Below are 27,088 nucleotides of genomic sequence, written 5' to 3'. Positions count from 1 at the left end.
TTTGAGAGATACAACAGAGCACCTATTGCTTGTGGAAATATACATTAAAGCTCCCTGTGTATCTTTTCAGAATTAACATGTTGCTTTTGAGAAGATACAACAGAGCACCTATTGCTTGTGGAAATAAACATTAAAGCTCCCTGTGTATCTTTTCAGAATTAACACGTTGCTTTTGAGAAGATACAACAGAGCACCTATTGCTTGTGGAAATATACATTAAAGCTCCCTGTGTATCTTTTCAGAATTAACATGTTGCTTTTGAGAAGATACAACAGAGCACCTATTGCTTGTGGAAATATACATTAAAGCTCCCTGTGTATCTTTTCAGAATTAACACGTTGCTTTTGAGAAGATACATAAGAGCATCTGTTACTTATGGGAAGATATATTAAAGCTCCTTGTGTATCTTTTCAGAATTAACACGTTGCTTTTGAGAAGATACATAAGAGCATCTGTTACTTATGGGAAGATACATTAAAGCTCCCTGTGTATCTTTTCAGAATTAACACGTTGCTTTTGAGAAGATACATAAGAGCATCTGTTACTTATGGGAAGATATATTAAGCTCCCTGTGTATATTTTCATAATTAATACGTTGATTTTGAGAAGATACATAAGAGCATCTGTTACTTATGGGAAGATATATTAAAGCTCCTTGTGTATCTTTTCAGAATTAACACGTTGCTTTTGAGAAGATACAACAGAGCACCTATTGCTTGTGGAAATATACATTAAAGCTCCCTGTGTATCTTTTCAGAATTAACACGTTGCTTTTGAGAAGATACAAAAGAGCACCTATTGCTTGTGGAAATAAACATTAAAGCTCCCTGTGTATCTTTTCAGAATTAACACGTTGCTTTTGAGAAGATACAACAGAGCACCTATTGCTTGTGGAAATATACATTAAAGCTCCCTGTGTATCTTTTCAGAATTAACACGTTGCTTTTGAGAAGATACAAAAGAGCACCTATTGCTTGTGGAATAAACATTAAAGCTCCCTGTGTATCTTTTCAGAATTAACACGTTGCTTTTGAGAAGATACAACAGAGCACCTATTGCTTGTGGAAATATACATTAAGCTCCCTGTGTATCTTTTCAGAATTACATGTTGCTTTTGAGAAGATACAACAGAGCACCTATTGCTTGTGGAAATATACATTAAAGCTCCCTGTGTATCTTTTCAGAATTAACACGTTGCTTTTGAGAAGATACAACAGAGCACCTATTGCTTGTGGAAATATACATTAAAGCTCCCTGTGTATCTTTTCAGAATTAACATGTTGCTTTTGAGAAGATACAAAAGAGCACCTATTGCTTGTGGAAATAAACATTAAAGCTCCCTGTGTATCTTTTCAGAATTAACACGTTGCTTTTGAGAAGATACAACAGAGCACCTATTGCTTGTGGAAATATACATTAAAGCTCCCTGTGTATCTTTTCAGAATTAACACGTTGCTTTTGAGAAGATACAACAGAGCACTATTGCTTGTGGAAATATACATTAAAGCTCCTGTGTATCTTTTCAGAATTAACACGTTGCTTTTGAGAAGATACAACAGAGCACCTATTGCTTGTGGAAATATACATTAAAGCTCCCTGTGTATCTTTTCAGAATTAACATGTTGCTTTTGAGAAGATACAACAGAGCACCTATTGCTTGTGGAAATAAACATTAAGCTCCCTGTGTATCTTTTCAGAATTAACACGTTGCTTTTGAGAAGATACAACAGAGCACCTATTGCTTGTGGAAATATACATTAAGCTCCCTGTGTATCTTTTCAGAATTAACATTTGCTTTTGAGAAGATACAACAGAGCATCTGTTACTTATGGGAAGATACATTAAAGCTCCCTGTGTATCTTTTCAGAATTAACACGTTGCTTTTGAGAAGATACATAAGAGCATCTGTTACTTATGGGAAGATATATTAAAGCTCCTTGTGTATCTTTTCAGAATTAACACGTTGCTTTTGAGAAGATACATGAGAGCATCTGTTACTTATGGGAAGATACATTAAAGCTCCCTGTGTATCTTTTCAGAATTAACACGTTGCTTTTGAGAAGATACATAAGAGCATCTGTTACTTATGGGAAGATATATTAAAGCTCCTTGTGTATCTTTCGGATGTAACACGTTGCTTTTGAGATGGTAAAAAAGAGCATCTGCTGCTTATGAAAGATATATTTTGAAAAATGTTGGATGTTTTTGTTTGGGTAGTATTGTCATAGAGAAACGATAGCATAGATATGCCATGGTATAGGGCGTTCATGTTGCAGCTTTTACTGTTATCCCAAGCTGATAGTTCACATAGTTCTTTCCTATGCAGCTGTGTGACGCTGGTAGTCTCTCAAATTGTGTCGTTCATACACTATCACACCAACAAAACAGTAAGAATTGACAATAATCGTCAGTAATCGGCTTGAGATAACAGTAAAGGTTGCGACATAAATTCCCTATACCATGGGATATCTACTTACGCTATTGTTTCTCTATGGTATTGTATTCTAGTGGCCCTCCGCCGATAGGAAAAGCTACAGGACCCGGACTGTACTTGTCAAGGTTGCCTAATGCAGGTCTGTACTCTTGCTTGCATTCGGCTATTTATTGTCACAGTTATTCTTGTCACGCTTACTTGTCACGGTTACTTGTCACGGTTACTTGTCACAGGTCTGTCAGTGCGTGACTTGGTACTGCATTGGCGTCACAAGGCACTGTTACTATTCAAACTGTTGCTGTTGGAACGTCGCGTGGTTTTCTACAAGTCACCAGTGCGACCCCTGTCGGCCACCATCCTCACCCTCCTGTCTCTACATCCTCACATGATACAACATGGACTCTACCAGTCTGCCTGCATACAGTTAGTATATATATCATCTATTTATTTATCAATACAATATTACTAGTAGTTCTGTGAACAGTAGACCTCGCGCAGTTATAAATCGCAGCCTCCTCTTATACTGTACATCAGTATATCATCTATTTATTTATTAGTAGTTCTGTGAAAAGTAGACCTCGCGCAGTTATAAACCACAGCCTCCTCTTATATTGTCCATCAGAGTAAATCCTGTCTGTATGTCGTGTCGGCGAGATATCTGAGTGAAAACGGCTAATGGCTGTTGGGGTTGGTGTATCAGAAATGCTAACATCAAAAGCTAATCTCCTTCAAGACATACTGGCAACAGGTCAGCCCGAGTTCAAAGCAGAGAAAGGTCGAGTGACAAAACTATGTTATTTTGGTTATTAATTGCATGCTATCAATAGTTCATTCAATAGTGCATAAAAATTGCATGCAATTAATAGTCCACACAGCAGCTGATTTTTCACCAAGTTACAATTAGATATTGAATTGCTTGCGTCATGGAATTCAATTTATAATCCACTCGACAGCTGATTTATGATGAATAATTCTATAGTCTGATTTTTACTCTAATATTGGCGTATGAAGGAGGCTCCTTTTCCTTTTATATTATCCTTGAAATTCAAAATTTCCAAAAACCTTGTATGCATGTGCCCTTCTTTCAACTCACACTTATGCGACTCAGGTGGAGAAGAGACTGGACTCTAGTGGAGAGCATGTGTTTTGAAATGGTGACGTCGCGGAGACTAGAATCGACTGGTCTGAGTGTCACCATTTGGAAACACATGCTCTCCACTAGAGTCCAGTCTCTTCTCCACCTGAGTCGCCTAAGGCTAAGTTGCTCAAGGCTCAACTTACACTACTTCGAGTTAAATCGTACGACTCCAGTCTCTCGACCTTACCTCTTTCTTGCTTTTTTCACTACTTCAGCTCCCTGTGTATCTTTTCAGAATTAACACGTTGCTTTTGAGAAGATACATAAGAGCATCTGTTACTTATGGGAAGATATATTAAAGCTCCTTGTGTATCTTTTCAGAATTAACACGTTGCTTTTGAGAAGATACATGAGAGCATCTGTTACTTATGGGAAGATACATTAAAGCTCCCTGTGTATCTTTTCAGAATTAACACGTTGCTTTTGAGAAGATACATAAGAGCATCTGTTACTTATGGGAAGATATATTAAAGCTCCTTGTGTATCTTTCGGATGTAACACGTTGCTTTTGAGATGGTAAAAAAGAGCATCTGCTGCTTATGAAAGATATATTTTGAAAAATGTTGGATGTTTTTGTTTGGGTAGTATTGTCATAGAGAAACGATAGCATAGATATGCCATGGTATAGGGCGTTCATGTTGCAGCTTTTACTGTTATCCCAAGCTGATAGTTCACATAGTTCTTTCCTATGCAGCTGTGTGACGCTGGTAGTCTCTCAAATTGTGTCGTTCATACACTATCACACCAACAAAACAGTAAGAATTGACAATAATCGTCAGTAATCGGCTTGAGATAACAGTAAAGGTTGCGACATAAATTCCCTATACCATGGGATATCTACTTACGCTATTGTTTCTCTATGGTATTGTATTCTAGTGGCCCTCCGCCGATAGGAAAAGCTACAGGACCCGGACTGTACTTGTCAAGGTTGCCTAATGCAGGTCTGTACTCTTGCTTGCATTCGGCTATTTATTGTCACAGTTATTCTTGTCACGCTTACTTGTCACGGTTACTTGTCACGGTTACTTGTCACAGGTCTGTCAGTGCGTGACTTGGTACTGCATTGGCGTCACAAGGCACTGTTACTATTCAAACTGTTGCTGTTGGAACGTCGCGTGGTTTTCTACAAGTCACCAGTGCGACCCCTGTCGGCCACCATCCTCACCCTCCTGTCTCTACATCCTCACATGATACAACATGGACTCTACCAGTCTGCCTGCATACAGTTAGTATATATATCATCTATTTATTTATCAATACAATATTACTAGTAGTTCTGTGAACAGTAGACCTCGCGCAGTTATAAATCGCAGCCTCCTCTTATACTGTACATCAGTATATCATCTATTTATTTATTAGTAGTTCTGTGAAAAGTAGACCTCGCGCAGTTATAAACCACAGCCTCCTCTTATATTGTCCATCAGAGTAAATCCTGTCTGTATGTCGTGTCGGCGAGATATCTGAGTGAAAACGGCTAATGGCTGTTGGGGTTGGTGTATCAGAAATGCTAACATCAAAAGCTAATCTCCTTCAAGACATACTGGCAACAGGTCAGCCCGAGTTCAAAGCAGAGAAAGGTCGAGTGACAAAACTATGTTATTTTGGTTATTAATTGCATGCTATCAATAGTTCATTCAATAGTGCATAAAAATTGCATGCAATTAATAGTCCACACAGCAGCTGATTTTTCACCAAGTTACAATTAGATATTGAATTGCTTGCGTCATGGAATTCAATTTATAATCCACTCGACAGCTGATTTATGATGAATAATTCTATAGTCTGATTTTTACTCTAATATTGGCGTATGAAGGAGGCTCCTTTTCCTTTTATATTATCCTTGAAATTCAAAATTTCCAAAAACCTTGTATGCATGTGCCCTTCTTTCAACTCACACTTATGCGACTCAGGTGGAGAAGAGACTGGACTCTAGTGGAGAGCATGTGTTTTGAAATGGTGACGTCGCGGAGACTAGAATCGACTGGTCTGAGTGTCACCATTTGGAAACACATGCTCTCCACTAGAGTCCAGTCTCTTCTCCACCTGAGTCGCCTAAGGCTAAGTTGCTCAAGGCTCAACTTACACTACTTCGAGTTAAATCGTACGACTCCAGTCTCTCGACCTTACCTCTTTCTTGCTTTTTTCACTACTTCAGTTCCATGCTACTCCATTTCTAACCTCAAATTCATCACTTCTGCGCATGTAACAAGTTCTATAATAATTATTATGAATATATGGTATTATCTAATTTCTATTATTGTCTTATCTAAAATGATAGAACATCACTTTCATAAAACATAACCTCACTTTCATTAAAAATGCACGGTACTATGCAACTCAAGTCGAGGCTCGACCAACATGTCGAGTCAGTCTCACAGTCATGAGGTCGCGGAGACTAGAGTCGACTGGTCTGAGTGTCACCATTTGGAAACACATGCTCTCCACTAGAGTCCAGTCTCTTCTCCACCTGAGTCACCTAAGTGTCAGTTGAGCCTAACACTCCCAAAAACACACTAATAATAGACAGTAGTTGACAGTAATAAAATTGTATTCAATCTATATTCTTATTAATTAATTGTTCATACTTTGTAAAATTTGTTCAATATTATTAGCAATACTGTAATTCAATGTAAATTAGTGTATAAGCCAGTATACATTGTAACGTACATGATTAAAGAACTGTAATTGTATTTTGTTTCTTTTTCAGACCTTCGCGCCCCATGTCGCCTGTTCCACAATTCGCTGCCAAACAAGAAAACAACGGAGAAGAAGAGAGCAAACAAAAAGAAGAAGAAGGGGAAGAGGAGGAGAGAAGTAGAAGAAAGAGAATAGGTAGAAGACGAGCTGAAGAAGGAGAAGAAGAGATTGATAGGACAGCGAATATGGGAGAGGAAGAAAGTAAAAGAGAAGAAGGAGACGGAGAACAGAGGAAGAATATGGGCGAAAGAAGGACGGAGGAGAAGGAGAAGGAGGATGAGAAGTCACGTAGAATCGGAGGAGAAGCGGAAGAAGAAGAGAGTGGGAGAAGAATATTAGGAGACGAAGAAGAAGATGGGAGAGAAGTTGGTGGAGATGAAAGAAAGACTGAGGTTAGAAAGGGAGAAAGAGGTGGAGAAGGAGGAGAAGATGGAGAAAGAGAAGAAGAATTGAAGAGGAGGTTGGGTGATGATGGAAAGAATCTTGAAGAAGAAGAAGAAGAGAGACGAAAAGAAGCTGAAGGTGAAAAGGAGGAGAAGAAGGGGGACTTGGTGGAAGATGTGAAGAGACGAATGAGGGTGGAAAGGGGAGGTGAAAATGGGTTCAAAGCGGAAAAAGTGAAACGAAACGGGTTTATAGAGGGTGTCGCTGCTACGAATGGATGTAAAACGGAACAGGGAATTGGTGGAATGGAGGAATGCCGAGGAAGGAGTGATAAAACGGTGGAGATAACCAGAGAGGTGAGTTGGCTGATTTTTTACCATTTATCAGGATTTTTTATTAGTTTTAGACTGTTTTTTTATGATTTCTTCTAAATTTGGGAGAGTTGCGAAGAGAATATTACCAGATATTATGACAAGCTTATAAAATCATGCAATATCCTATCCTATTATACAGAGTTATCATAAAAAAAAGGTGCGGTTTCGAACATGGTTTAAAGAAAAACCAAATTACTTACAGTTGATGTTGTTTATTCATCTAATTTGTCGTCTCAGGCAGTTTTTTACATAATTGATAAATTCAAATATGTGCGCCTTTAGTCGTTCGACAAAATATCCAAACGATAATCAATTTCTCTCCAAACATTCGCTAACATTTCATTGGTTATGGTTGTCATTGCTTCATTAATCCTGTTTTTAAGTGGTTCAGGTAGATTTTTTCTTGTAAATTTACATCAAAAACATTGTTTATTCACAAGAAATCGCAAACTGAACCACTTTGAAACAGGATTAAAGAACCAATGACAACCATAATCGAAGAAATGTTATCGAATGTTAAGAGAGAAATTTATTATCGTTTGGACATTTGTCGAGCGACTAAGGGCGCACTTATTGAAAGTTATTAATCATGTAAAAAAACTGTTTCAGACGACAAATTAGGTGAATAAAAAACATTAACTGTAAGTAATTTGGTTTTTTCTTTAAACCATGTTCGAAACCGCACCATTCTTTTATGATAACCCTGTATTAAGCGAGCAATTTCTGTATATATTTATATGGTTATCTGGTTATGTGGTTATATGGGTATATATTTATGTTCTACGGATCTCGAAAACGGCTTTAACGATTTTCACGAAATTTGGAACATAGTAGGTTTATGATATAAAAATTCGATTGCACTAGGTCTCATCCTTGGGAAACTCGCTGAACGACATTAAAAGGATAATTCATACTTGGCTGAAACAGCTGTAGATAGTGAAAAAGTGAGTATGTGAAAAATCAAAATATCGCATACCCGAAATTCATAAGCTGACGTATAGCCAGCTTTAAAGTATAAACACGATCATTTTAGAGAATTGTGTTCTGTTTATCAATAAATAGAAATAACGAGCGAAGCTCGGTGCCCCGATATTCTATATTATAAGGTACTATTAAAGGTGGGATTTCTAAGTGAGGTCCACGTTATAATGACAGTATTTGATTAACATTGGTGTTGCTATCCTTGTCTATCATTCAACAAAGCAGATAGCGAATGTATCAAATCATAGTGTTGTGTATCAAGTTGAGATGATACTGTATCATATTGTGTTGATACTGTATCATATAGTGGTTGTTCTTGTTCTATAGTGAGGTCCACTTTATAATGGCAGTATACGATTAACATTGGTGTTGCTATCCTTGTCTATCATTCAACAAAGCAGATAGCGAATGTATCAAATCATAGTGTTGTGTATCAAGTTGAGATGATACTGTATCATATTGTGTTGATACTGTATCATGTTGTGGTTGTTCTTGTTCTATAGTGAGGTCCACGTTATAATGGGGGTATACGATTAACATTGGTGCTGCTATCCATGTCTATCATTCAACAAAGCAGATAGCGAATGTATCAAATCATAGTGTTGTGTATCAAGTTGAGATGATACTGTATCATATTGTGTTGATACTGTATCATGTTGTGGTTGTTCTTGTTCTATAGTGAGGTCCACGTTATAATGGCAGTATACGATTAACATTGGTGTTGCTATCCTTGTCTATCATTCTACAAAGCAGATAGCGCTATCCTCTACCACCTCCTCACTGTTCCCAAATCGTTTTTTCAACAATATACAAATATTAATCAATAAAATATTTAACCGTATTACTATTGATTAGTCTTGTATGGTGTTGCCTAACATATTAATTCATCTAATTTTTGTAATTATTTTGTGAAATGAAACGTTTTGGATTTGTTTCGTTTGCAGACGGCCGTATGCGACATTGCCTATGTGAAGTTCAGCAGACGTGCGGTGACTGATGACGACGCCGTCGGCGCGGATGACGTGTGCACAGATGACGTCACATGCGACGTGACAATAGCCGCATTGCCGCGTGACGTTAGCTGTGAGACTCTCAGAGACTCGAGTGACGTCACGGCGCAAACAAATATGGCTGCCGTTGCTAGTATGGACGCACGTGGATGCGGTCTACCGCTTGCAGTATTCGAAAAGGTTGGATTAGATTAGATTAGAGCTCTTTATTTATGTATGTTACAATATAAACTGGCTTAATTTACTTACTCCCAGGGCCATCTAAGTTGATAATACTCTAATTAAATTAAAAAGACTAAGAAATTGTCAAAAACCAGAGATTCATTGATACTTAGAAAGACCACGTGACGTCAAGAAATGGCGGAAGAAAAGGCAATTAATGCATTTGAAGTATGGTGTTGGAGGCGAATGCTGAAAATAAAATGGACCCATAGAATAACAAATGAAGAAGTATTTCAAAGGGCTGAAGAGACACAAAAAACTCTATTGAAATCTCTTAGGGACAGACGGCATTCTTGGATAGGACATATTATAAGACACAGCGAATTCACGCTAACAATACTGGAAGGTGCAATCAGTGGACAACGGGCTCGTGGAAGACCCCGGCTACAATATTTGAAGCAGATAACCCGGGATCTTGGGGTCCAGAGCTATAACCAACTAAAACAGCTGGCTCTGGACAGACAAAGATGGAAAGCTGCCAACCAATCGGACGATTGAAGCAGAAGAAGAAGAAGAAGAAGAAGAAGAAAGACCGGTTTCGGTTGTTACAATATCAACTTCTCAACTTCACACAAAAAAAAAATTCTCTAACGAGAACTCGCTACGCTCGCCCTTGTTACAGAGAACAAGGCTTTATTTGTTTGTAGTGTTACCTTAGAGAAGAGATAGCATAAGAAGATATCCCATGGTATAGGTCGTGTTTATGTTGCAAATTTCTTCCCCGATTACTGTCTATTATTAGTGTGTTGTTGGGAGCTTAGACCAGTTATAGAATAGACACGGCCCATTGTATATTCATACTGAAAGTCGATGAAACCAACATCTTCTTAATTCACCGAGGATGGTTATAGGCTTAGACCAATTATAGAATAGAAACGCTTGGAAGTCTAGCCTCTGAAGCCAACATCTACTCCCATATCACCATATCGTGACGTCAGCATCGGATAGAAAACAATGTAAACAAACTCTGCAGAAAAGTTTTCTATCCGATGCTGACGTCACGATATGGTGATATGGCAGTAGATGTTGGCTTCAGAGGCTAGACTTCCCAGCGTGTCTATTCTATAACTGGTCTAAGCCTATAACCATCCTCGGTGAATTAAGAATCTATTAGCAAAATGTGAAGTTAATGAGTTGAGTAGTTGAGACGTGATGATGCGTCATTCGTGAATTTCCTATCCCCTACGTGTATAAACCAGTTCTTTCCTTTATTATATTATAGATCATTTGAACTATAATTGATGTTTCAGGGCTATCTGTGCCTGCCCTATCTCTCGCTGCCCTACTTGGATCTTCTCTCGGACGACAATGTGAGAGGATATGTGGTGGGGGCGACCAATGTACTATTCAAACAAAAGAAGAAGCTTGCCGATGTGCTAGTCGAGGTAAGGAAGTCACATAAATCTGCTGCTTCAAATTAATATAGAATCGATTTTATAGTACCTTTTATCCAAGTTTTTCCAAAGTAAATAAATGTGCTAGTCGAGGTAAGGAAGTCACCTAAATCTGCTGCTTCAAATTAATATAGAATCAATTTCATAGTACCCTCTTTTCCAAAGTAGATAAATAATTATGTTTTTGAGACGAATAAAGTTTTGATTTGACGTGTTGATTCGACGCAGGTAGACGGAGCCCGCATAGAAGTGGTCACCCATCCAGTGGCGACACCGCAGGACTTGCGACGTCAGCTACATCTGAGCACTGAGGATCTGCGATTCGCCGACTATCTGGTGCGTCACGTGGTGGGGACACCGCCTCAGGACACCAGTGGGGCGTTGAAGACTCCTCAGGACACCGGCAAGGAAGCCAGGTATAGAGACAAGATAGCATATAAGAAGATATACCATGGTTTGTAGAATTCATTCAAAGTTTGCTAGTTCTGTATCAAATTGTGGAGATGATACAGTATCATGTTGAGGTGATACTGTATCATATTATGTTCACAGGACACAAGCAACGCAGCAAAGTATTGGCATAGAGAAAAGATAGCATAAGAAGACATCCCATGGATTGTAGAATTCATTCAAAGTTTGCTAGTTCTGTATCAAATTATGGTGTTGTGTATCAATTTGAGATGATACTGTATCAGATTATGGTGTTGTGTATCAAGTTGTGGTGATACTGGTGACCATAGGATACAGGCAAGGAAGCAAGGTATTGAGAAAAGATAGCATATAAGAAGACATCCCTTTGTTTGTAGAATATTCATTCAAAGTTTGCAAGTTCTGTATCAAATTATGATGTTGTGTATCAAGTTGAGATGATACTGTATCAGATTATGGTGTTGTGTATCAAGTTGTGGTGATACTGGAGACAATAGGACACTGGCAAGGAAGCAAGGTATAGAGAAATGATAGCATAAGAAGATATCCCTTGGTTTGTAGAATTCATTCAAAGTTTGCAAGTTCTGTATCAAATTATGGTGTTGTGTATCAAGTTGAGATAATACTGTATCAGATTATGGTGTTGTGTATCAAGTTGTGGTGATACTGAGGACCATAGGATACTGGCAAGGAAGCAAGGTATTGAGAAAAGATAGCATATAAGAAGACATCCCTTTGTTTGTAGAATATTCATTCAAAGTTTGCAAGTTCTGTATCAAATTATGGTGTTGTGTATCAATTTGGGATGATACTGTATCAGATTAAGGTGTTGTGTATCAAGTTGTGGTGATACTGGTGACCATAGGATACTGGCAAGGAAGCAAGGTATTGAGAAAAGATAGCATATAAGAAGACATCCCTTTGTTTGTAGAATATTCATTCAAAGTTTGCAAGTTCTGTATCAAATTATGATGTTGTGTATCAAGTTGAGATGATACTGTATCAGATTATGGTGTTGTGTATCAAGTTGTGGTGATACTGGAGACAATAGGACACTGGCAAGGAAGCAAGGTATAGAGAAATGATAGCATAAGAAGATATCCCTTTGTTTGTAGAATTCATTCAAAGTTTGCAAGTTCTGTATCAAATTATGGTGTTGTGTATCAAGTTGAGATAATACTGTATCAGATTATGGTGTTGTGTATCAAGTTGTGGTGATACTGAGGACCATAGGATACTGGCAAGGAAGCAAGGTATTGAGAAAAGATAGCATATAAGAAGACATCCCTTTGTTTGTAGAATATTCATTCAAAGTTTGCAAGTTCTGTATCAAATTATGGTGTTGTGTATCAAGTTGAGATGATACTGTATCAGATTATGGTGTTGTGTATCAAGTTGTGGTGATACTGGTGACCATAGGATACTGGCAAGGAAGCAAGGTATTGAGAAAAGATAGCATATAAGAAGACATCCATTGGTTTGTAGAATTCATTCAAAGTTTGCAAGTTCTGTATCAAATTATGGTGTTTTGTATCAAGTTGAGATATCAAATTTTGTTGCTGTGTATCATCAAGTCGAGATGATACTTTATCATATTGTGATGATAGTCTATCATGTGAGGTGATACCATAGAAAAAAAAAGCATAAAAAGATATGCCATAGATTGTACTATATTCAATCAAAGTTTGGAAGTTTTGTATCAGATTATGGTGTTGTGTGTCAAGTTGAGATGATACTGTATCAAATTATGGTGTTCTGTGTCAAGTTGAAATGATTCTGTATTATGTTGTGTTGATACTGTATCATTTGTAGTGATATCCATAGGTCGTTTATGTTGCAAATGTGAGTGTTAACTGAAGCCGATAGTCCTAGTAGTTGTTTTTGGTGAAGCTATGTGACGCTGGTAGTCTCTCATACTGTGCCCTTCTTACACTCTTACACTCCCAACAACACACTAATAATAGACAGTGTATAGGGTGTCTATGTTGCAAATGTGAGTGTTAACTGAAGCCGATAGTCCTAGTAGTTGTTTTTGGTGAAGCTATGTGACGCTGGTAGTCTCTCATACTGTGCCCTTCTTACACTCTTAAGGTTGATTCAGACATTGGGACTGTGCTGGTACTGTGCTTCGTTACGTTTGCGATGGGACTGCGGTCGTGTTGGGTGGCTATCATCATTACATAGGGGACTGTTGCTGTTTTGCTCTGTGTTACGTCATCCACTGCAATCACTTCATTACTTCGGCCACAGAGATGGAATTCCAACGAAGAGGATGTCATTATAGCGGTTGATGCGTTTATTGTATTACAAGATGAAGAAGAAGAAAGAAATAGGCCAAAAATTGGTGCACCAGCTGTGGAAAGCAAGAGATGAAGACAGAGAATTCACACAATATTTTCGCGTCTTAAAAGCGACCCAGTGAAATTTTCAAGTATTTTCGTATGAGTTTACCGAAGTTCGAGAACCTTTTGAAAATACTTGAGAAGGATTTAACAAAACAGCACTCGAGGTGGAGAAAGCAGTTTCTCAAGAAGAAAGGTTGGCATGATATTAAAATTAAAATACCTGGGTTCAGGCAATTCACAACTGTCTATCAGCTTCAGCTGATTGGCTCTTTCGACAGTGAACTCTATTATTTTTCCAACATTGGAGATATATGAAAGTGTATGGTTGCTAAGGAATGCCAGAATCAACAGAGGAAATGCGGGGAAAAATAGCTGAAAAGTTTGGTTCAATATGCTGTTCCCCATATTGTATAAGTGCAATTGATGGGAAGCTATGAATTCAAGCTCCAAAAAATAGTGGGTCACTCTCTCCAACTAAAAAATACATTTTCGGTTGTATAATTAGCGTAATTTATAATTTGGTGACACAAACTATAAACTCGTGATAATGATGTTGGTGGTTATGGAAAATCTAGTGATGGTGGAACTCTATCAAAATCAATTCTCGGTAAACGTTTGGATGAAGATTACCTAAATATCTCAGGTCTTAGACAATTACCAAATTCAGTGGAAGCCTATCCATACGTGATTGTTGGTGATGAAGCATTTCCGAGCATGCCCGAGGCTGTACGGAAACAGCCGAAGCCGCTTCGGCGACCCACAGGGCATGAGACCGTGGCTTGAAGAGCTCTCTGAAAGAGCTCTCAAATGAGCACAGTCCCCCATGTGTGAATGACTCTAGGCTGTAGCATGCATTTCAAATGGAGAGACCGTTTTGGTGAATCCATCTAGAATCGACTGGCCGCAGTCCCATCGCAAACGCAACGCAGCATAGTCCCACATGTTTGAATCAACCTTACACTCCCAACAACACACTAATAATAGACAGTAGACGACATGAAGTTTGAAACATAAACGACCTATATCATGGGATATCTTCTCATGCTATCATTCCTCTATGCTATTGTTGCTACAGAGAAGAGCTAGGTATCAGGATTGATTGTAGAGCACCCTCGATTCAAGTCTCTCTTGACTTAAGTCTCCCTTGTTGACTCAATTCCATGTGAAATCGAGTCTCCCTCGCCCCAAGTCTTCCTTGTTCAAGTCCCTCTTGACTCAAGTCTCCCTTGACTCAAGTCTCTCATGGCTCAAGTCCCTCTTGACTCAAGTCTCCCTTGACTCAAGTCTCTCATGGCTCAAGTCCCTCTTGACTCAAGTCTTCTTTGACTCAGTCTCCCTTGACTCAAGTCTTTCCTTGACTCAAATCTCCTTTCACTATAGTCTATCCAGGACTCAAGTCCCTCATCCCTCTTGACTGAAGTCTTCCTCGACTCAAGTCTCCCTTGACTCAAGTCTGTCATGGCTCAGTCTCCCTTGACTCAAGTCTTTCCTTGACTCAAATCTCCTTTCACTAAAGTCTATCCTTGACTCAAGTCCCTCATCCCTCTTGACTGAAGTCTTCCTCGACTCAAGTTTCCCTTGACTCAAGTCTCTCATGGTTCAAGTCCCTCTTGACTCAAGTCTTCTTTGACTCAGTCTCCCTTGACTCAAGTCTTTCCTTGACTCAAATCTCCTTTCACTAAAGTCTATCCTTGACTCAAGTCCCTCATCCCTCTTGACTGAAGTCTTCCTCGACTCAAGTCTCCTTTGACTCAAGTCTCTCATGGCTCAAGTCCCTCTTGACTCAAGTCTTCTTTGACTCAGTCTCCCTTGACTCAAGTCTTTCCTTGACTCAAAACTCCTTTCACTAAAGTCTATCCTTGACTCAAGTCCCTCATCCCTCTTGACTGAAGTCTTCCTCGACTCAAGTCTCCCTTGACTCAAGTCTCTCATGGCTCAAGTCCCTCTTGACTCAAGTCTTCTTTGACTCAGTCTCCCTGACTCAAGTCTCTCATGGCTCAAGTCCCTCTTGACTCAAGTCTTTCCTTGACTCAAATCTCCTTTCACTAAAGTCTATCCTTGACTCAAGTCCCTCATCCCTCTTGACTGAAGTCTTCCTCGACTCAAGTCTCCCTTGACTCAAGTCTCTCATGGCTCAAGTCCCTCTTGACTCAAGTCTTCTTTGACTCAGTCTCCCTTGACTCAAGTCTCTCATGGCTCAAGTCCCTCTTGACTCAAGTCTTTCCTTGACTCAAATCTCCTTTCACTAAAGTCTATCCTTGACTCAAGTCCCTCATCCCTCTTGACTGAAGTCTTCCTCGACTCAAGTCTCCCTTGACTCAAGTCTTCTTTGACTCAGTCTCCCTTGACTCAAGTCTTTCCTTGACTCAAATCTCCTTTCACTAAAGTCTATCCAGGACTCAAGTCCCTCATCCCTCTTGACTGAAGTCTTCCTCGACTCAAGTCTCCCTTGACTCAAGTCTCTCATGGCTCAAGTCCCTCTTGACTGAGCTCTTCTTTGACTCAGTCTCCCTTGACTCAAGTCTTTCCTTGACTCAAATCTCCTTTCACTAAAGTCTATCCATGACTCAAGTCCCTCTTGACTGAAGTCTTCCTCGACTCAAGTCTCCCTTGACTCAAGTCTCTCATGGCTCAAGTCCCTCTTGACTCAAGTCTTCTTTGACTCAGTCTCCCTTGACTCAAGTCTTTCCTTGACTCAATCTCCTTTAAAAATATCTTATTCTATTCAAAATACCAGCCAACAAATATTTTTGATCTGCAATTCAAATCTGACCGCGTGATCTGGAGTCAGCCATTTTTGGTAAACACCCAGCTGATTGTTACAACTTTAGCCGATAGATAGCGCAATCGGCAGTGCCAATCAGACGGCCGGTTTTAAAGTTTTAGATTTTAGGTTATGTTGTTAGGAAACATTGTCACCAATAGGTAAGTTATTAAAATGATTTTATTTGCAGTTTCTATAAAAAAATGTAGATGGAGGAAAAATGTTGTGTACATCACGAGTGAAAAATACTTTTTCTCCCTCAGGAAAATTGTTGCCCTCGGCTTCGCCTCGGGCTTCAAACTTTTCCCTCAGGGAGAAAAAGTCGTACTTTTCACTCTAGATATACAAATAACTATTTCCTACAGTTACCTTGAAAAGTGGCCATTGCTGCACTGATTACAGAACGCAAAGAATCACTTTTCCGCTCTAGTGCGGGAAAAATTTTTCTACACTCCAGATTTGCAACATGGCAACGCAAAATACCTAGTAGGTTATATGGAGCAACAGTGCAGCAAAATCAAAATGAAGTTGGTAACAGTGACTGATGTGGCTGCTATAGTGAGCAGAGGTGCAACCAAGCACAACGCGCTAATTATTAAGTAGATTATAGTAGACAACATTTTTATTCAATTTGACAATAAATCAAGGTTTTTATCAATAATAAAATTACACAGAAAAACATTCGATGCATTTCAGGCAATTTTACCCATAATTACCCACTTTTCATATTCAATGGTAACTGTAGGAAAAACTTAATGTGAAATACGTGCGCAAAGTTCCTCTGCTGCACTCAAGAAACCATTCCGCCCTCGCCTACGGCTCGGGCGTAAACGTTTCTTTCGGTGCAGCAAACTGTCACTTTGCGCACTAGTTGCACAAATAACTATATTAAGCTCAAATAGATTGACCACATAAATTGACCGAGGCCCTAAATTTATTGTAGAGTGAGTTAGCAAATTCTTGTCTAAATATCAATTATGAATCGTTGTGATGAAGTCTTAATTTGAGAAATATTGTTTGAAATTACATTTTTTCAATGTTGTAATTGTGAAACAAGTAATTGAATAAATAACCGGATTGGTTACAGTGAAGATTATGATTCGATGTAACAGAATTTCGAACATGACCGATAATTCTATGTTTGAATGCAACTAATAAATTAATGTAAGTAGCATTTCTACAAAATCTTTTATTTGACGTTCCTGGCTCGTGATAAGCTACTTAGTTGCTAAAACAGGTGTTGTTAAACAATAGTTGAGATCTTGGCATTTGCATGAACGAATCCATCCAAAGCTCCCCAACCGTGGATTCAAATAAATTTTTTCTATGTTAAGCTGCGTACACATATACGCTCTTCCAACCCGCACCAAGCACGCTCCTCCCTCGCACCGCCCTCGTACCGCCCTCGTTCCTCCATCGAACTACAGTCGCGCCGCCCACGCACCCATCATGAACGTTACGGAAGATGTTAGATCTTCTCGCGTTCCCCGGTCGAACCACTGTTGCTCGCCGGTCGATCATCAATCGCTCTGCTGGAGTGACGTTCGGTTGCGGAGCAGAGCGAAAGTCTGTACGCACCTTAATAGATACCTCCTACTGTTATATCTGCCTAAACTACTGTGCTACTTGGTTATTGCGGCCTCGGCCATAGCATCAACTCAGATATAGCGGCATTTATCTATAAGGAGTGGCCGTAGTCGAGTGGATCAGATGCTGGTTTCATGATTCAGAGGCCCGGGTTCAAATCCCGGCCCGGGCAAGATATTTATCTCAGGCAACTCCCGTGTTTCGGATGGACACGTTAAGTCGTCAGTCCCGGTTGCCTAAAAAGCAGTCGTTGGTCATGTCAGTGGCCCTGAAATTGATCAGTTGCGCCTGAAAACTGTGACACCAGACCTCAGCCAGTCAGGTCACACGATATTATTATTTATCTGTAGGTCCTGCCAAACAATAAGTAATCCTGAAATCCTTGGATTTATTGTCAGTAAATTATAAAACCTCTTATATAACGTCAAGAACTAAAGAAGTAGGATCCCCGATCACATCCACCATCAAATTACCTTTGTGTATGAGATATTAAGCCTTTAACGGACTTTCACCCACCCTGTATTATAGATAAATAAGATAAAAGTTTTATATAGTTTGGTGTTTTGATGTGTTAATCAGATGGGCGTTATGAGCTACACTATTTTAATGCATGAAATTTAATATAATTTGGTGTTTTAGTATTAAATAAAAAGACTAAAAAATGGCTCAAGTCCCTCTTGACTGAACTCTTCTTTGACTCAGTCTCCCTTGACTCAAGTCTTTCCTTGACTCAAATCTCCTTTCACTAAAGTCTATCCTTGACTCAAGTCCCTCTTGACTGAAGTCTTCCTCGACTCAAGTCTCCCTTGACTCAAGTCTCTCTCGACTCAAGTCCTCTTTGACTCAATTCTTCTCTGACTCACGTCTCCCTTGACTTATTAACTTGACTATTATAGGTTCTGTATGCTCAAACAGTGTGATGTATTCTATGTACTTATTCTCACACTCTACAGAGTGTTTCCAAACTCTACCAATATTTCAGGGCAATGTTCCTGGGAACAGAACATATCTAAATATAATTTTCAAACTTTCCGAAAGCAGTGTAATGACTTTTTGACTTTGTTGTAACATTTTGAAATGTTTTAACCTCAAATTATTTTCAATTCTGAATTTTAGGACCCCGCAGCAGGATGTGTTTGTGGACGGAGTTGGCTGGGAGGGAGGTGATGAATGGATTAGAGCTCAGTTCCACGCCTACATGCTCTGTCTACTTCGCACGTCTCTGCTGCCAGGTTAGTGCCATGATTCACGTTCATCATCATCATACAGATACATTGAATAACGTCATATAGCAAAACAGTCAATAACAAATTCATCACAATCAAATATGTAAAACTTCTTCAAATGAATATAAGGACAATCCTATCAGATATTTCTTCAGCTTGGCTCTAAAGATTGTCAACTCCTCTATGGATTTTACATTTCGGGACAGCATGTTAAAATATTTCTCTCCCATGAAAGCTGTCTTCATTTTGAAAAATTCTAAATTATGTCTAAATTATGTCACGTTACAAAGTCTGTGTAATATGGTGAATATTGAGAGGTTTGAATTGTAGTTTTTTTTGTAACTTTCTTTCAGGTTGTTGAACTGATCAAAATTGAACTAAATTTTTCCAATATGAACTCTAGTGAACCTTGTTTTTGATTGTTAATAGTTATTTGTGCAACTAGTGCGCAAAGTGACAGTTTGCTGCACCGAAAGAAACGTTTACGCCCGAGTTGTAGGCGAGGGCGGAATGGTTTCTTGAGTGCAGCAGAGGAACTTTGCGCACGTATTTCACATTAAGTTTTTCCTACAGTTACCATTGAATATGAAAAGTGGGTAATTATGGGTAAAATTGCCTGAAATGCATCAAATGTTTTTCTGTGTAATTTTATTATTGATAAAAACCTTAATCCTAAAATCCTAAAGTCCTCGTTGTCCTTGGTTATAATATATAATGAATAATAATTAGCGCGTTGTGCTTGGTTGCACCTCTGCTCACTATAGCAGCCACAGCAGTCACTGTTACCAACTTCATTTTGATTTTGCTGCACTGTTGCTCCATATAACCTACTGGGTATTTTGCGTTGCCATGTTGCAAATCTGGAGTGCAGAAAAATTTTTCCCGCACTAGAGCGGAAAAGTGATTCTTTGCGTTCTGTAATCAGTGCAGCAATGGCCACTTTTCAACGTAACTGTAGGAAAAGAATTTATTCATGCACAAAGTAAGCACCTAAATTTTGTGTTGCCATAAAATATTTGCTAACTTGCTTCTTATCTATCCAAAATATTGCAGTCTTCTAGTATTTCCATAGTACTGGCTTGGATTTTGTAATGAAATGAATGCAAATGTATTAAAACCACAGATCTATTGATAGTTAGAAAGACCGGTTTCGGTTGTTACACCTCTATCAATCTCTGATAAACTCCTATCAGAGAGACAGAGAGACACACAGAAAGAGATAGAGACACACAGAGAGATAGAGAATGTGTTAGAGAGAGATTCAGATTCTATTTGTGTAGTTGAGAAGTTGATATTGCATTAATTACTCGTATTATTCATATTGAATGAAAAAGACTAAGAAATTGTCAAAAACCACAGATTTATTGATAGTTAGAAAGACCGAGTTTATCAGATATTGACAATGGTGTAACAACCGAAACCGGTCTTTCTAACTATCAATAAATCTGTGGTTTTTAACAATTTCTTATTCTTTTTATTTAATATGGATAATAATCACAATATCAACTTCTCAACTACCGTACACAAAGAGTGTTTTAGTGTGTTAATTAGATGCAAGTTTAATACAGTATGGTGTTTTGTTATGTTAATCAGATGGAAGCCGTGAGCTGGACCATTTCAACGCCTCGTTTGTGTCAGCCTTTCGACGCACGCACAGCTACCAGCAGTGGATGGCCGAGCTGAGTGGTGACACACCCTCCCTGTGGCAGTTGTCACCCGGTCACCCATTCGCTGGCGGCTCACAGCTCAGTGTCGCCGATATGCGACTGCGCATCTCTCAGTAAGTTGTGTCTCAATACTTGTGGGATGTGCCTTGTATTAGTAGACAGTGAGGTCCACGTTATAATGGCAGCACCTGATTAACATTGGTGTTGCTATCCTTGTCTATCATTCCACAAAGCAGATAGCGAATGTATCAAATCATAGTGTTATGTATCAAGTTGAGATGATACTGTATCATATTGTGTTGATACTGTATCATATTGTGGTTGTTCTTGTTCTATAGTGAGGTCCACGTTATAATGACAGTATTTGATTAACATTTGTGTTGCTATCCTTGTCTATCATTCAACAAAGCAGATAGCGAATGTATCAAATCATAGTGTTATGTATCAAGTTGAGATGATACTGTATCATATTGTGGTTGTACTTGTTCTATAGTGAGGTCCACATTATAATGGCAGCACCTGATTAAAATTGGTGTTGCTATCCTTGTCTATCATTCCACAAAGCAGATAGCTCTATCCTCTATCACCAAAAACTGAGAAATATTGCTCTATTTGGAAGAAACTTCTTTCATATTTTTGTGCTAATATAACTTCTTTTGTAACTTATTTTACTACAGTACCAACATACAAAACTTCAGCCCAAACTGAGAATAACTCGCTACACTTGTTCATTGATTATTGATTATAATGATGACCTTGTTTCACTATATTTCAAAAGATGATGTTTTATCATTAATCTATCTGTTTAAGTTTTGAATTTTTTATTTATGTTTGTAACACATTGCTCGAGACTCAAATTATAAAGTAATCACCTGATTAACATTTGTGTTGCTATTCTTGTCTATCATTCGACAGAGCAGATAGCGAATGTATCAAATCATAGTGTTATGTATCAAGTTGAGATGATACTGTTTCAAAGTGTGCTGATACTGTATCATATTGTGGTTGTTCTTGTTCTATAGTGAGGTCCACGTTATAATGGCAGTTTGTTGTTGCTATCCTTGTCTGTCATCAGACAAAGCAGATAGCTCCATCCTTTGCTAGCTTTGCAAAGTTGCCAGAACGTTTTTAACAATGTAAAAATATAATTAAGTTTGCACTGTTTCCAAATCATGTATATATTATTTTTGTATTCTGTATAGTCATCTATGATAGGGTAGGCTAATATTTCATTTTTTCTCTTTTTAAAGTCTGAATTTTTGTGATTTTTATGTTTTCAGTACGATGCAAAACACGGAAGGAGGGAGAAAACTGAATCAAGCCATGGTTAGCACGGGTCGGGCAGTGGCCACTACTGGAAGAGCTGTTGGTCAGTAGAGTTCATTCATTCCTTCATTCATAAATTCATTTGCACTCCACCATTTTATATATACAGGGTATTTACGAACTCCCTACCAACATTCTAAGGCATTGTTCCTTGGTACGAAACATATCTAAATATCATTTTCAAAGTGTCCCAACGTCCTTACTTACTCACACATTCGCTATTTTGTTTTTTCCATTTACTATTTTTTTTGACCGAGTGAAGTGAGGTCTAAGATTCAAGTCGACGGTTTGGCATTTCTCTTTATGTTTAAATGTTTTTATGTTGCGCATTTACGGCGAAACGCGGTAATAGATTTTCATGAAATTTGACAGGTATGTTCCTTTTTAAATTGCGCGTCGACGTATATACAAGGTTTTTGGAAATTTTGCATTTCAAGGATAATGTAAAAGGAAAAAGGAGCCTCCTTCATACGCCAATATTAGAGTAAAAATCAGACTATAGAATTATTCATCATAAATCAGCTGTCTAGTGGACTATAATACTACCCGTTCAAAAACATCGAACATCTTGAAAATGTATCTTTCCATTAACGTTAGTAGACAGTTGACTATAATACTACCCGTTCAAAAACATCGAACATCTTGAAAATTGTATCTTTCCATCAACGTTGTAGACAGATGCAGCCAGACCTGATAACAGCGCTCACACTCACATTCCGGGACGACACGTCACGGTACGATAGGACAGAAAGCTCTATGTTTATTTAGGATTTTTTCTAGACATTTTTAGTTGATAAATTATTTATTAATTTTTGAGAAAACATATCAACAGGTCAATGTAACTCACTGAGCGCGAGGTCTACTGTTCACAGAACTACTAGTTACTTGTAGCTCTGTGAACAGTAGACCTCAGTCAGTTTTCTTATCCACAAGTATCTGGAGTCACCTGTTCACCGGCTGTGAAATGAATGCAATGAATAATCACTTGTCAGCTGATTAATTTATAAATAATTATTTAGTCTGAATAATCCTATTTTCAGAATAGATGATAAATATAGTGATATCGGAGTATGGAAGAAATTAATTTTCCTTTCGTATTATTCTTAAAATGCAAAATTTCAAAAAAATCTTGTGTATACATCGACGCGCAGTTAAAAAAGGAATATTCCAGCCAAATCTCATAGAATCTCATCAACGCGTTTGGCCGTAAATGCGTTACATACAGACAGACAAAAAAAGTCCGAGTTAAAACGTAGACCTCACTACGTTCGGTCTAAATAATGGCTGAACATAAGGAAGTGAAACTTTGCACAATCATTAATGACAATAGAAAGAGCTACCGAAAATGATGCCAATTTTTCAAATTCATAAAACAAAATAGCGGTCATTTAAAATGTTATTTCGTTAACAAGAAATGGTCAAAACAGGTACTTGATGAACTGACATCTAGACGAACTGAAACCCTCGATTTATTTCTTGTCTGAATGATGTATTTGTTTGCTTCACTCAATAGACATTCAATTAATGTTGAATTTATAAATGAATAGAATATTAAAATGAAATGAAAAAAAATCTTTATTAGACGGAGTTAGGACTTGTAAGTCCTCTCTACCACTCAAACTCGAAATATTATTACCTCGAATATTATTTATGAGGAAAATGAATTTTTATGAAATGTTAAATTTGACGTTGTTCAAAAATGTAACTTATATCACTTGGGAATAAAATCTTACATTTTTATTTATTAAATTTTTATTTATTAAATTTTTTGCAGGTGGAGCGATATCGCAAGCCAAGGGAGCCCTTTCCAGCTGGTGGTCAAATTTGACAACCGCCCAAAGCCCCACAGACGGGTTGACGCCTGGGGCGTTCCAAGAGGAGGGTATCATACAGCCAGGGGGTGAGAAAAATGATGCGCCGTCTCTAGAAAATAATTGTCAACCAGGGGTTGATAGAAATGAAACGTCGTCTTTTAAGAATAATTGTGAGCCAGGGGGTGCCAAAAATGGAGCGCCGTCTCCAGAAAATGATTGTCAGCCAGGGGGTGATGAAAATGATAGTCTGCCACTTGAGAACGGATTGAAATCAGCTGATGAGGAGGACAAATCAAGGTCAAATCATACGATGACGTCATCAAAGATTTTGCAAGTCTGATGTGGCATAGTGGAGTAAAGATATATGAAACATCAATTTTTAATTTCAATCTACTGTGTGAGGTTCACGTTATAAGTCAGTGGAAATGATAGGACAACAGAGTTGCCGATTCTCTGCGTTACCACCGCCTTCTATAGTAGATAGATGTGATTCAAGTTATCCCCCTGTATCTGATCTGATATTAATTGTAGATTCTTTTTAATAATTCTGTCAAATATCATACTTTATGCGTAAGGAAATATAAGTTCCTATGATTTAATACTATAAATTTTCATAGTTGAGATGAAATATGTAGGTAGTTGATTATGATTGTTCATAATCTAGAAAATATTTGGCAATGTAGGTAGAAGAGGATAGAGCTATCTGCTTTGTGGAATGATAGACGAGGATAGCAACACCAATGTTAATCAGGTGCTGACTTTATAACGTGGACCTCATTACAGTTTCTAATGTGTTTTCTTCTAAAGAAATTGTATTTCTTGTTGAATACCTCAATAAAAATTTTTGTTACTAAAATTATTTCAGAAAAATAATGTTAATGCATACAATACATTTTTGTTAACTTTGCGTTAATTTTTCCATCGTTTTTTTCAGTCAATGCTAATTTAAAATTACTGCAAAATGTTTTCTAAAATTAATTTCTCATTTTATCTAAGATGTAAATATACAAGCAAAATTAAAATACTCTGTACCTATCTCGGACTATGTGTAACCTTGTCTAAATTTGGGAGAGGAATAGCACAAGGTTACCTTATTTTTTCTCTCCCTATCATTTTGATGATGTACTTATTGTATCAATCAATGAAGAATTGGCGGAGTTGAATATACTCCTATACATATGGGGAAAGTAACCCCCGTTACACGTACCGGCGGTTAAATTTAACTGTTGATTTAATTGCGTCAATAGCTTCTCTCATTGCTTGTCGTAGGCATTTAATCACGGTCAAGTTTAATGGTCGTCAAATTCAACAGGGAAAAATATATGTCTAATCATTGAAGAATTTTTATGTTCATCTCTACTACTGAAAGATATTTTCTTTTTGTCTAAATATTTACGGAATAGACCTTGCTTGTCGTGGGCATTTAATTACGGTCAAGTTCAATGGTCGTCAAATTTAAGGCTGTGCAAAGGCTAAAATCAACTTTCTACTGGTGATATTATTAAAAGTTATCAAAAGCTATCAAAATGAAAAAGTTTTCTCAGGAAATCATTTTTTTCCGATCATTACTTTTTGAGATATGAGCGCCCGGAGTTCAAATTTTTGGGACAGAACATTTCAAATTCGGTAAGAGATAAATCCATGAGATTTAGAGGATAGATTTTTCATGGTATTCTTGGTCTAGCAAGAAAAAAAATTTCTGAAAATATCAATTTTTGAAAAAGTTATTCAATTTACCAAAAACAACTCAACTAAAAGTTATTTTTGAATAACTTTCTCAAAAATCTATATTTTCAGAAAATTTCTATTCTACTACATCGAGAATATCTTGAAGAATTTAGCCTCTAAATCTCATGGATTTATTATCTCTTACCGAATTTGAAATGTTCTGTCCCAAAAATTTGAACTTTAGGCGCTCATATCTCAAAAAGTAATGATCGGAAAAATGTTTTCCTGAGAAAATGGTTTCATTTTGATAGCTTGATGATATACAAATCGAAAAACTTTGAAAAGTATCACCAGTAGAATGTTTATTTTTAGCCTTTGCACAGCCTTAACAGGGAGAAAATATGTGTTTATTCATTGGAGAATTTTCATGTTTCTCTCTACTACTGAATGAATTTGGTATTTTACTGAATATTGATATTAGTTATTGGTTATAAAGAAATAAATTGATGTGTTTCCTACATATTTTGTAAATAATGTATTAAATAGATGTGAGGCAAATACATAATGCTTCATATGTATATACTCAGTACATTGCATGATTGTAACTGTATCATACACATTTATAAAATAATGTATCCATCAGTAAATTTCCTTGTTTCATAGAAAATATACAAAAGTGTATATCTTAAGATACATGTGTTATAGTTTGTATGTAGTAGGGTATACTGAGATATATATTATCAATGTTTAGTAGTATTATCTAATATCATAGAGAAACAATAGCATAAGTAGATATTCCATGGTATAGGGCGTTTATGTCGCAACTTTTACTGTTATCTAAAGCCTATAGTCCACGTAGTTCTTTCCTGTGAAGCTTTATGACGCTGTTAGTCTCTCATATTGTGCCGTTCATACACTCTTACCCGGTCAAAACAGTAAAAACCGACAGTAATCGGCTTGAGATAAAATTAAAAGTTGCGACATAAACGCCCTATACCATGGGATATCTACTTATGCTATTGTTTCTCTATGTTATTATGTTTCAATGAAATGTATATTATAATATAGCATTATATTGGATTACCTTAAAAGTATTCAGTTTTAAAAATAGAATAATTAGGCTGAAGAATTCTCATTTTTTACACAAGATTTTCTGTTCTAATAGTATTGATTATGTTAGAAGTTTGGAAGGGTGTTGTTAATGCACTACCTCCGTAAACAAAGCCGTAGTGCATTCTGGTGACGTCAGCACAGGTAGGGCTCCTACACCAATAAAAACACTAGCTGATATAGATCAGCTGAAATCAACAAATTTTTATTGGTGTAGGAGCCCTACCTTTGCTGACGTCACACGAATGCACTACGGGTCTGTTTACGGAGGTAGTGGTTCATCTGATATACAAAACGCTCTCAATTTTTTTCTTTGAAAATGAGAATGAAAAAAAATCTTTTTTTTTAGGTGCAGTTAGGACTTTAATCTAGGACCTAGGATTAAACCTAGGAACTAGGTTTATTCGCAAACTTTAAAATATCTCTCACATTTTGTGTGTTATCTGCTTTTGAAAAACATTTTAAATGTATTTATTATTTGAAAACATGTTTCATATTATAGTTTGCTAGCAAATAGG

At 37.6% G+C, this 27,088-nt stretch overlaps 1 protein-coding gene across 2 annotated transcripts in view; it reads left to right on the top strand.

Moving 5' to 3' along the window:
• Positions 1-25,010, top strand: part of LOC111048908 (late secretory pathway protein AVL9 homolog) — a 30,996-nt gene extending 5,986 nt beyond the window's left edge. Inside the window, exons 4-13 of one of the 2 annotated variants that reach the window (XR_005572908.1) lie at positions 2,668-2,857; positions 6,280-7,009; positions 8,953-9,198; positions 10,491-10,625; positions 10,863-11,050; positions 18,876-18,991; positions 20,579-20,765; positions 21,933-22,021; positions 23,753-24,427; positions 24,476-25,010. Coding sequence is in view for 1 of the 2 variants with exons in the window: in XM_039441002.1 (XP_039296936.1) it covers positions 2,668-2,857; positions 6,280-7,009; positions 8,953-9,198; positions 10,491-10,625; positions 10,863-11,050; positions 18,876-18,991; positions 20,579-20,765; positions 21,933-22,021; positions 23,753-24,132 (2,261 nt within the window). In the remaining variant the exon portion in view is untranslated. Of the gene's footprint in view, positions 1-2,667; positions 2,858-6,279; positions 7,010-8,952; positions 9,199-10,490; positions 10,626-10,862; positions 11,051-18,875; positions 18,992-20,578; positions 20,766-21,932; positions 22,022-23,752 lie in introns of both variants that reach the window. The other variant, XM_039441002.1, reaches the window with a different exon arrangement.
• Positions 25,011-27,088: the final 2,078 nt, after the last annotated feature.

This window comes from Nilaparvata lugens, chromosome 14 (assembly GCF_014356525.2).
Source record: "Nilaparvata lugens isolate BPH chromosome 14, ASM1435652v1, whole genome shotgun sequence".
In the NCBI taxonomy this organism is placed as follows: Eukaryota; Metazoa; Arthropoda; class Insecta; order Hemiptera; family Delphacidae; genus Nilaparvata; species Nilaparvata lugens.
Note: the sequence above shows the minus strand (reverse complement) of the source record. Positions and strands in the feature narration are given on the sequence as shown.